This window comes from Cherax quadricarinatus, chromosome 68 (assembly GCF_038502225.1).
Source record: "Cherax quadricarinatus isolate ZL_2023a chromosome 68, ASM3850222v1, whole genome shotgun sequence".
NCBI lineage: Eukaryota > Metazoa > Arthropoda > Malacostraca > Decapoda > Parastacidae > Cherax > Cherax quadricarinatus.
The window spans coordinates 20,542,196-20,554,427 of record NC_091359.1 but is presented as its reverse complement, the minus strand read 5'-3'; the positions used below and the strand labels follow the sequence as shown (position 1 = coordinate 20,554,427).

Here is a 12,232-nt window from a genome sequence, read left to right as displayed (position 1 = left end):
AAGGAAGCGTGCTGGGACCATTGTTATGGAATGTCTACTTCAACAACCTTCTTCATCTCATCCCAGAATCACATGCATATGCAGATGACTGTACACTGACATTCACTTATCCAAGAGAAGAAATGCCAGCTGCTCTAAGCTACATCAATCACCAGCTAAGAGCTATATCAGCTTGGAGAAATAGATGGCAAGTAACATTTGCATCTGAGAAAATGCAAATGATGATCGTCTCTAGGCACCGTGATGGTAATGCTGGTGCAGTAGTATGGATGAATGGAAGGGTGTTGGCACCTGGAGAAGAAGTTGATATCCTTGGGGTTAAATTTGACTCCAAACTAACCACATGAAGAACCATGTTGTAAATCTTGCAAACAAGGCAGCCAGGAAGCTTACAGCACTTCGCCATATCTCGCATCTGCTTGACAGCAGGGGTTGCAAGATTCTGTACGAGGCACAAGTACGCTCACACCTTGAGTAAGCTCCACTTTTTTGGTTTGCCTGCCCCCCCTCTCATCTGCGACTGCTTGACAGAGTAGAGAACAGAGCAAGACGTCTCATCTCTCGCCTGGACCCATCCTGGATAGATCTGTCATTTCAGCAGAGCCTTCAACATAGGAGGGATGTGGGTGGCCTTACTGTTATGTACAAGGCCAATATTGTCAAAATACCACACTTGGATCCACTTCGAGGACAGCGTGAAACAAGCTTTTATGCCACAAGACGGGCAGAAAGCAGCAACTTCACTCTGGCTGTACCCTTCTCCAGAACATCACTCCATCTGAGATCATATATACCTGGGATGACTCGAGTATGGAACACAATTGTACAGCATAATGATGTCAACGAGATAACGTCAGTTGATCAAATGAAAATGCTGGCCCATAGATGGCTCCAATTTCTTCCTGTTCCCTACTTGTATGTTTCATAACAATAAAAATGCTGATGTAGGTAACAGTTCTTAGCTTGCCAATAAAGTTAGGAATCCTTAACCTGTAAATAGCTGTCAATAAAGCTAAGGATCCTTAACCTTGTCAAACCCTGAGTAAAAAAAAAAAAAAAAAAAAAAAAAATAGAATTATACATATATATTTGTAAACAACCTCTTATACTTACAGTCATGCAAAATATACAAGTTATTCTGATGGCACATCGAAGGCCATCTAGGCAGAGGGATGCCACTTCCGCATCATCACAGTCTTGTAAGCCAACTGAAAATGCAGCCAGGAATGGTGTCCATGCCATCTGTAAATAGTATCAAGCAGGGGTACTTAACATATTTACAATTATAGATTCCCAATGGATCACCCCACTATCAGTCCTATTAGATACCAGTATGATTTCAAAAGATGTCAACAGCTTGGTTTTACTTTACATATGGAAAGTTAGCAGCTGAACATTTTTTTTTTTTTAACAAGTCGGCCGTCTCCCACCAAGGCAGGGTGACCGAAAAAGAAAGAAAATCCCCAAAAAGAAAATACTTTCATCATTCAACACTTTCACCTCACTCACACATCATCACTGTTTTTGCAGAGGTGCTCAGAATACAACAGTTTAGAAGTATATACATATAAAGATACACAACATATCCCTCCCAACTGCCAATATCCAAAACCCCTCTTTTAAAGTGCAGGCATTGTACTTCCCATTTCCAGGACTCAAGTCTGGCTATATAAAATAACCAGTTTCCCTGAATCCCTTCACTAAATATTACCCTGCTCACACTCCAACAGCTCGTCAGGTCCCAAATACCATTCGTCTCCATTCACTCCAATCTAACACGCTCACGCACGCTTGCTGGAAGTCCAAGCCCCTCGCCCACAAAACCTCCTTTACCCCCTCCCTCCAACCTTTTCAAGGACGACCCCTACCCCGCCTTCCTTCCCCTACAGATATATACGCTCTTCATGTCATTCTACTTTGATCCATTCTCTCTAAATGACCAAACCACCTCAACAACCCCTCTTCAGCCCTCTGACTAATACTTTTATTTACTCCACACGTTCTCCTAATTTCCCCACTCCGAATTTTCTGCATAATATTTACACCACACATTGCCCTTAGACAGGCCATCACTGCCTCTAACTGCCTCCACACTGCAGCATTTACAACCCAAGCTTCATATCCATATAAGTGTGTTGGTACTACTATACTTTCATACATTCCCTTCTTTGCCTCCATAGATGGCATTTTTTGTCTCCACATATACCTCAATGCACCACTCACCTTTTTTCCTTCATCAATTCTATGATTAACCTCATCCTTCATAAATTCATCCACTGACACGTCAACTCCCAAATATCTGAAAACATTCACTTTTTCCATACTCCTCCTCCCCAATTTGATATCCAGTTTTTCTTTATCTAAATAATTTGACACCCTCATCACCTTACTCTTTTCTATGTTCACTTTCAACTTTCTACCTTTACACACACTCCCAAATTCGTCCACTAACCTTTGCAATTTTCTTTAGAATCTCCCATAAGCACAGTATCATCAGCAAAAAGTAACTGTCACTTCCCATTTTGTATTTAATTCCCCATAATTTAATCCCACCCCTCTCCCGAACACCCTAGCATTTACTTCTTTTACAACCCCATCTATAAATACAGTGGACCCCCGCATAACGATCACCTCCGAATGCGACCAATTATGTAAGTGTATTTATGTAAGTGAGTTTGTACGTGTATGTTTGGGGGTCTGAAATGGACTAATCTACTTCACAATATTCCTTATGGGAACAAATTCGGTCAGTACTGGCACCTGAACATACTTCTGGAGTGAAAAAATATCGTTAACCGGGGGTCCACTGTATATTAAACAACCATGGTGTCATTACACATCCCTGTCTAAGACCTACATTTACCGGGAAATAGTCTCCCTCTCTTCTACACACCCTAACCTGAGCCTCACTATCCTCCTAAAAACTCATTACAGCATTTAGTAACTTACCACCTATTCTAATCTAACAACTTTTTCTAAGAGTTCAGAGCTAGAGTCCCATTATTTGGTTCCCATACCCCTAAGGGAAATGGATAACCCTGGTTAAGAACCACTGGTAAAAATCATGGATACAAAAACTTTTTTTTCACCACACAGTTTCCCACTAAGGCAGGGTAGCCCAAAGAAGGAAATGCATTTACCATTATTCATTGATATGGTAAAAAAATACATTTTATGTTTATTTTTTTTAACACACTGACCGTCTCCCACCAAGGGAGGGTGACCCAAAAAAGAAACACTTTCACCATCATGCATAATCACTGTCTTTGCAGAGGCACCCATGTACTATAGTTCAGATGTCACTCCACACAGAAAATATTCCAAACCCTTCCTTTAACCCCTTGAGTGTCGCAACCCCAAATCCTGAGGTGTCTCCTGGTGTCGCAAAATTTCCCCACCAAAAAAAAAAAAATTATTTTTTCTTATGAAATAATAGAGAATCTTTTCCCGAGGGTATTGACACCAAAAGAACGAAATTTGATGGAAAACTCATGGAATTACGCTTTCGCGAAGTTAGTGACCTCGGCGATGTTTACGAATCGGCAATTTCGCCCACATTGAACCCTATTTTCGGCTAATTCCATTGTTCCATTCGACCAAACTCATAGCTATTTCTTTAGAACTCCATTTTTTCTATCGACTGAGTACAAGAAACTGCCCATTTACTGATTTCAATTACCCAATAACGTGGTCAGAAATTTGCAAATTGGGTAATTTCACAAAAATTAAAAAATATGACAATTTCAAAATAGGGTCCACAATGAACAATGCAGACATTCCTGGCTCTAAAATAACAGCAGACTACTGCAATATTGTAATAATTGTATAAATAATGTCAACCCATTCATGACTGCATATTAGAATGGCTACTTAATCATTTATTGGAAAATGACATCATTTGTTTACTTTTGAACATCGGCAAAAATCTAACATTTCCGCTAATTTGAGCTGCATATCAAGGTTCTTTTCATAGTAAAATCAATCAAAATCACCACTATTTCTATATGTTTTCCATTCTATCAAATGAGACCAAGAAAACGAGAATACAACCATAAATACTATATGAAAATAGACCACAAATTCGGCATTTTAATTAAAAAAACTGCAGGATTTTTTTTATATGGTGCACACTGACCACACAGACCCATTCTCTCACATGTGGGCCTACCAACTTTCTCCTGCTTGATTTGAAGCCGCTAGAATTTATGAGTACAGTGGACCCCCGTTATTCGATATTAATCCGTTCCTGAGAGCTCATCGAATACCGATAATATCGAAAACCGGATCAATTTTCCTCATAAGAAATAATGAAAATCAAATTAATCCGTGCAAGACACCCAAAAGTATGAAAAAAAAAAATTTTACTACATGAAATATTAAGTTTAATGCAAGAGAATAATTACAATAACAATAAAATAATTGACACTTACCTTTAATGAAGATCTGGTGATGATTGATGGGATGGAAGGAGGGGAGAGGTGTTAGTGTTTAGAAGGGGAATCTCCTTCCATTAGGACTTGAGGTAGCAAGTCTTTTTCCAGGGTTACTTCCCTTCTTCTTTTAATGCCACTAGGACCAGCTTGAGAGTCACTGGACCTCTGTCGCACAAAAAATCTGTCCATAGAGCTCTGTACCTCCCGTTCCTTTACGATTTGTCTAAAATGGGCCACAACATTGTCATTGTAATAGCTGTGTTAGGGTGATTTTCATCCATAAAGGTTTGCACTTCAACCCTCTGTGCACACATTTCCTTAATTTTTGAAGTAGGCACAATGTATTCCACAATTGGTATAGGCTTCTCAGGGTTAGCCCCAAACCCTGTATATATACAGTGGACCCCCGGTATTCGATGGCATCAGTATTTGATAAATCCGGTATTCGATGCATTATATCGCAAAAAATTTTCCTCAGTATTCGATTGAAAACCCGGTATTCGATACGATTCATACGAGACCTGTCCACGTGTGGCTTGAACTGCCCCGTGTGTGCCAGTGTTTACAAGCCAGCCAGTGTGCGCGCATCTAAGGATACATTCGGTACATTCCATATTATCCATATTATCACTGTGTTTGGTGCTTGTTTCTGCAAAATAAGTCACCATGGGCCCCAAGAAAGCTTCTAGTGCCAACCCTGTGGTAAAAAGGGTGAGAATTAGTATGGAAAGTAAGAAAGATTTTGAAGGGTTTGGGGCTAACCCTGAGAAGCCTATGCCAGTTGTGGAATCCATTGTGCCTACTTCAAAAATTAAGGAAATGTGTGCACAGTGGGTTGAAGTGCAAACCTTTATGGATGAAAATCACCCTAACACAGCTATTGCAAGCCGTGCTGGTGACTATTACAATGACAATGTTGTGGCCCATTTTAGACGAATCGTAAAGGAACGGGAGGTACAGAGCTCTATGGACAGATTTGTTGTGCGACAGAGGTCCAGTGACTCTCAAGCTGGTCCTAGTGGCATTAAAAGAAGAAGGGAAGTAACCCCAGAAAAGGACTTGCTACCTCAAGTCCTAATGGAAGGAGATTCCCCTTCTAAACACTAATACCTCTCCCTTCCTCCCATCCCATCAATCATCACCAGATTTTCATTAAAGGTAAGTGTCAATTATTTTATTGTTATTGTAATTATTCTATTGCATTAAACTTAATATTTCATGTAGTAAAAATTTTTTTTTTCATACTTTTGGGTGTCTTGCACGGATTAATTTGATTTCCATTATTTCTTATGAGGAAAATTGATTTGGTTTTCGATATTATCGGTATTCGATGAGCTCTCAGGAATGGATTAATGTCGAATACCGGGGGTCCACTGTACGTCAAAAATGGTGGCTTGTAAGACGTATATGTATGACCAAAACAGTCAAAGGGTTAAAGTGCAGGCATTGTACAATAGTGCCTTAGTACTCAAACAGCTACAATACACAAACTTGAACAATTCGGTATTCGAATGATTTGTTTAGTAAAAACAAAAAAAAAAAAAAAAAATAAAAACTCGAAAGATGACCGTGAGCTCAACACTCGACCAAACAATGTGCGTCAGTCTTCCCCCAGCAGTCGCTCAGTGCTAAACTCCACTGTAAACTATTTCATGTTTCTTCACATTTTTTTTAATTATTTGTATAAATAAGTTACCATGGGGCCTAAGAAGATTAGCGATAACAGCCAACCAAACAGGAATTGGTTAGTCACAATAGAGATGAAAAATTATCAGTAACCCTTTCACTGTCGGTCCCACAATATTATGGCTTGCAAGCCAGTGTCGGTGCCATAATACTATGCCAAAATTCTAGCGGCTTCCAATCTTGCGGGAGAAAGCTGGTAGGCTAACATACGAGAAAATGGGTGTGAGTGGTCAGTGTGAGCAGTATAAAAAAAAATCCTGCAGCATGCAGTGCATGAGGGAAAAAAAACTCCAACTGTGTTTTTGGTTTAAAACAGTGAATTTGTGGTGTATTTTCATATGGTATTTATGGTTCTATTCTCGTTTTCTTGGTCTCATTTAACAGAACGTACGATATATTACAGAAATAGAGATGATTTTGAATGGTTTATGGAGTACCTTGAAATTGAGCTCATAGTAGAGGAAATATTTGATTTCTGCCAACATTAAAGAGTAAACAAATCACATCATGTGTCCAATACACGTCAACTGGTAGGTCTAATGTGCTTTCACAAATGCGCTGATATTATTTATATCATTTTTACAATAATGCAGTGGTCTGCCTAGCAGTAAATCTATTATTTTTTTGTGAATAAAAATTAGAAATGGAAAGCAAGTGAAATACAGTGGACCCCCGCATAACGATATTATTTCAATCCAGAAGTCTGTTTGGGTGCCGTTATAGACCGAATTTGTTCCCATAAGAGATATTGTGAAGTAGATTAGTCCATTTCAGACCCCCAAAAATACACCTACAAAAGCACTTACAAAAATACACTTACATAATTGGTCGCGTTGGGAGCTGATCGTTATGCGGGGGTCCACTGTATAAGTGGGGCCTAGAGACATGACTAGCGAGCAGAGAAAATGTTATTTTAGTGCTAGGAATGTCTGCATTGTTAACCCTTTTAGGGTCGAGACCCCCAATCCTTAACTCACTCTCAGGGTTGGAAAAAAAAAAAATCTTATGAAATGATAAAGAATCTTTTCCTGACGGTAATGACACCAAAAGTATGAAATTTTATTGAAAACTTACGAAATTATGCTCTAGCAAAGTTAGCAAAATCAGCAATATTTACGCATCGGGGATTTCACCGACTTTGAGCCCTATTTTCGGCCAATTCCATTGTTTCAGTTGACTAAAATCATAGCTATTTTGCTAGAACTCCATTTGTTCTATCGGTTGAGTACAAGAAACCGCCCATTTACCAATTTCAACTACCCAATGAAGTGGTCAGAAATTGGCAATTTGGCCAATTTCACACAAATTTCAAAAGATGCCTGTTGCATACCCTGAACTTGATAAAAGGTATATAATAGTGTGTATATTATATTTGTCTATATTATTATGAGGTAGGGTGTAACATGTACTATATGTAACATATATGTTGTATGCTCAGGAGAGGTGGTTGGCTGACCACATGGGTGTTGCTAACTATCGGTACCCAATGTTGGGGCTGCTGGGCCGGCCTTATTCAGTTCACCTGATGGCCTCACTGAGTTCACAGTTCAGCTGATGGCTACATCGCTGGACTTAGTATCCTGCTGGCTAAGTTTACTTGATGGCCTCATCCCACGATGTGTGTAACACTGAGAGAAGGTAGTGTCATGTGACATAGAGAGTAGTGTCGTGTGACACGGAGAAGGCAGTGTCATGTGACATGGAGAAGGTAGTGTCATGTGACACAGAGAAGAAGGTAGTGTTGTGTGACACGGAGAAGAAGGTAGTGTCGTGTGACATGGAGAAGGTAGTGTCGTGTGACATGGAGAAGAAGGTAGTGTCGTGTGACATGGAGAAGAAGGTAGTGTTGTGTGACATGGAGAAGAAGGTAGTGTCATGTGACATGGAGAAGAAGGTAGTGTCATGTGACATGGAGAAGGTAGTGTCATGTGACACAGAGAAGAAGGTAGTGTCACGTGACACAGAGAAGAAGGTAGTGTCGTGTGACATGGAAAAGAAGGTAGTGTCGTGTGGCATGGAGAAGAAGGTAGTGTCGTGTGGCATGGAGAAGAAGGTAGTGTCATGTGACATGGACAGACAGTAGTGCTGTGATGGAAGTGTCGTGTGACACAGAAAGAGAGTTTTAGTGACACTGGTGTTGTGTGTTTTTGGTGGTACAGTATTTGTAGAGGAGTTCTACTTGTGCCGGTGATAAGGATATACGGGTGATGTGTGTGACACAGAGAGAGTCATGTGACATTGAGAGAAGTAGTGTCATGTAACCTTGTGAAAAGGAAGTGTCGTGTGACATGGAGAGATGGTAGTGTCGTGTGACACGGAGAAAAGGCAGTGTTGTGTGACATGGAAAAGGAGTGTCATGACACAGAGAAAAGGTAGTGTCATGTGACACGGAGGTGTGTTGTGTGACACGGAGAAAAGGTAGTGTTGTATGACACAGAGGAGTGTCACGACATGGAGAAAAGGTAATGTCATGTGACACGGAGGTGTGTCGTGACACAGAGATAAGGTAGTGTCGTGTGACATGGGAAGAAGGCAGTGTCATGTGACACTGAGAGAAAGGTAATGTCATGTGACACAGGGAAGGTAGTGTTATATCTTGGAAATTGGTCATCCTGCATTATTTAACTATTGTAAGAGAATATGATCTTCACTTAATATTATAGCGCGAAAGTCCCCGTTTATAGCTAAAATAGAGACTTTCGGCGTTATATTATTATCTGTTAAAATATTTAAAAAATACCATGGTATTATCACTATTTTATTATTATTATTATTGTTAGGATTTCTTGTGTATATAGAGCATAAGTCTCAGAACCATCCGGTGAATTGTTCAATTGTTTATGTCTGGCTGACTGACGTTTGGGTCAGGTGATCCAACCTGACGACAGGTCAACAGACTGGCAGGTAGTCAGTCCGCTCCCTGCTCTAGCCTTGACAACTGATCGTATATTGGCTCTCTTACGGTGTACAGTTTGAATGGGTTTGAGAATTAGACTCTAGAGCTGACTCAGTTTGTTCCTCATTGTTCTGAAAGATTGTTTTGATATTTATATTCTTGGTCAGTTCAGTAATCCATAGAGATACGTCTTCTCAGACAAACTCTTGCTTTCTACTTCCTTTACGGCCGGATTCAAAGGTCTTGTTGAATCTTGTACATTTTGTAGTTTGAGTTTACACAGTCTTGTTAAGACAAAGACATAAATGTTAGTGAAGACTTAATTACAGGAAGAATAATTAATCTTCCTTATTAATGTGATATTTCCATGATTTTGAACTAAATGTATATTGTAAATTTATTGTACAAAGTATTAAGTTACATTAACTACAGAGAGAAGATAAAGTATTGTATTTAAATACTTTAATAAATTTGAATATTATTCTATGGAGTTTCCCAGTTGAAATTATTTCCCCTAGACTCTAAAATACCTTTAAATAACTCGGATCCAAAATCTTGTTGCATAAGAAAAAAAATAGTAACAGACCACGTTCTGAAGTTCTTTATAAAATTTCTTATTCGCAACAAATGGGGTACCTGTCCGGGAGCTCTGTTGTTCTAAGACATTGATCAAAAGAACAATATTAAAGCTATATACTGGGAATTTATCTTTAGTTAATTTCAAAATTTTGATCATGGAAAATCACATTAAAGAGTTATTTGAAGATTTAACATTGTCAAAGCTAGACTCCTTGAAACTTCAAACGTGCTGGCAGATAGCCCGTAAATTGGGAGTACCATACGATAGATATTACACAGCCAATACCGTAAGGGCAATAATTAGAAACAAATTGTTTCCGGGGACCTCTGATCATGTAGCAGAAGATTCTGACTCTGAAAGTTTAGTTTCTCAAGTAAGCTACCAGTCGAGATTCGAAGTATTAGAAGAACAATTTCAAGGAGTTGATCTTGAAATTGAATCTGATAGATTAGGTCCCACTTTGGCTTCTAGTAAAGTAGATGAAGTATTGCAGGGTGCAGCCGCTGTTCTGCATTCGCCCGTTACTGAAGGAATTCCTATTAATGGTCAGTCTGTCCCTCACCAAGGTGCACGTCCAAAGGAATATCCACGTACCGCCAGTTCAATTCCCTCATTTTCGATACCGTCGGGGCATATTTCTCAAAGTCAGTTTGAGAAATTAGAGAGACTATTTATTTTACAGACTGCTCAAATTGAGGCTCAACGTAAATTAAATGAAGAAGACTTTCAAAGGGAAATGCTCCGCTATATAAGACAACAACAAGGTAATGTGAGTGAAAGATGTAATGAATCCTCTAATGATGCTTTCAATATACAAAAAAGCTGCATCTATGGTTCCAAGGTTTAATGACGGAGATTTAGATACTTATTTTGAAGTCTTTGAGAATCAAGCACGTGCTATGCGCTGGCCCCGACAACACTGGGCAACCTTATTACATACTTCGTTGTCTGGTAAAGCTCAAAGTTGTACGGCTACGTTACCTTTTGAGAAGTATGTGGATTATGATTCCGTTAAGAAGGCTATCCTTGAGGCTTATGATCTCCTCCCAGTAAGTTATCAAAAAACCTTTAGAGCATTAAAACGCCAGCCAACTCAGTCGTATGTAGATTTTGCACGTGAAAATAAAAATTGCTTTTGAGAGATGGTGTAGAGCTTCTAACTGTAAAACTATGGAAAATATTTCCCAGTTGATCCTGCATGAGGATTTCTATAATAATTTACCAGAAGACTTGCATAGGTATTTGATTAGTTTCCCCATAGTAAATATACTAGAAACAGCCTCGCTCGCCGATAATTATGAAATATCTCAACAATTGATTGACGAAACAAAAAGTAAGGAAACAGTGACTAAATATGCCCCTAAGAAAGGACGCTCCAATCTTACAGAGATGCGTCGCATACAGAATCCTTGCCCGACCTCCTATGTTGCATCCACACCCATTAATAATAAATTTACATCTAACTCTAGGAAAAGTTCAAAACCACTAAGGCATAACAGTGAGTTGAACTGCACTTATTGTAATAAAAAAGGGCATTTAAGGAAAAACTGTTATTGGCTAGAGAGGGATACCAGAAACGAGCGATTTTATTTCCCAACTCAGGTAATATCTTCATCGACAACTCAAAAGAAACTGAACCCTAGTACCGAACAAGGTTCACAAGAACGAATCAGTAGTCATTCTAGATGACTCAATACTAGAGCTATTTCAGAACAAGATATTCACTCAGCTATGAGTCCCTACTTTGCTAAAGTGAAAGTTGGGATAGACGAGGCTCAATTAATTGAAATTAATTCCTTCCGTGATACTGGAAGTTATTTAACATTGTTGAAGCAGGGCATACTTCCCGTAAGTGATATGACTCACACAAAGCTAGATGTGTTATTAGAAGCCTTTGGAGGTGCCATTATAAGAGTGCCTCTCCACAGGATATACATCCAAACACCAACCTATACTGGCTTTGTGTCGGTAGGTACATCCAGTGAAACTTTTCCTATTCAGGGCGTTGACTTACTCATAGGCAATGATCTAGACTATCCGGGTATAAGCTGAGAGCCTCTAGTTATTGATAATTCTACTGACATTAACTATGCCATAGAAGCTCGAAAAGAGGCTCCTACCTTATTTCCTCTCAATGTTATAACTAGAGCAATGTCTAGAGCGCCTCAAAATCCTTTGTCAACTGAAGTCCTATGTGAAGGCGAGGATTTAGGTCTCGGCTTATTGTTCAGCCAATCCTTACAACCCGGATCTTCAAATCTGAAATATTCTATGATCGGCCCTTTTCAAGATTCTGATATTAAAATGCTATTGAAAGAAGATTTAATAAGGGATCAGTGCCTTGATCCAACTCTAGAAAAATTACGAGAGATAGCTATTACAGAAGACGACGCCCAAGACCTGGACAATTGTTACTATCTTGCTAATGGTATATTAATGAGAAAGGAAAAGTCTCTTTTGTCTTCCGACGACCATCTGTCTACCAGCAAACATCTAGTAGTGCTACCTAACACCTTTAGAGAATTGGCTATTAGTTTCGCCCACCATAGTCCCATGGGAGGACATTTGGGAGTAAAGAAAATGCTGGGCAAAATAGCCAAGCATTTTCATTGGCCCAGAATGAAGGAGACTGTGGAA

The 12,232-nt window shown here is 39.3% G+C and overlaps 1 protein-coding gene across 5 annotated transcripts in view; it reads right to left on the bottom strand.

Moving 5' to 3' along the window:
• Sec71 (ADP ribosylation factor guanine nucleotide exchange factor Sec71) overlaps positions 1-12,232 on the bottom strand; it is a 291,696-nt gene that overhangs the window by 110,335 nt on the left and 169,129 nt on the right. For all 5 annotated transcript variants that reach the window (XM_053789547.2, XM_053789544.2, XM_053789546.2 and 2 more), the window contains one exon: positions 1,114-1,242. In XM_053789547.2, the coding sequence (XP_053645522.1) occupies positions 1,114-1,242 (129 nt within the window). The remainder of the gene's footprint in view (positions 1-1,113; positions 1,243-12,232) is intronic.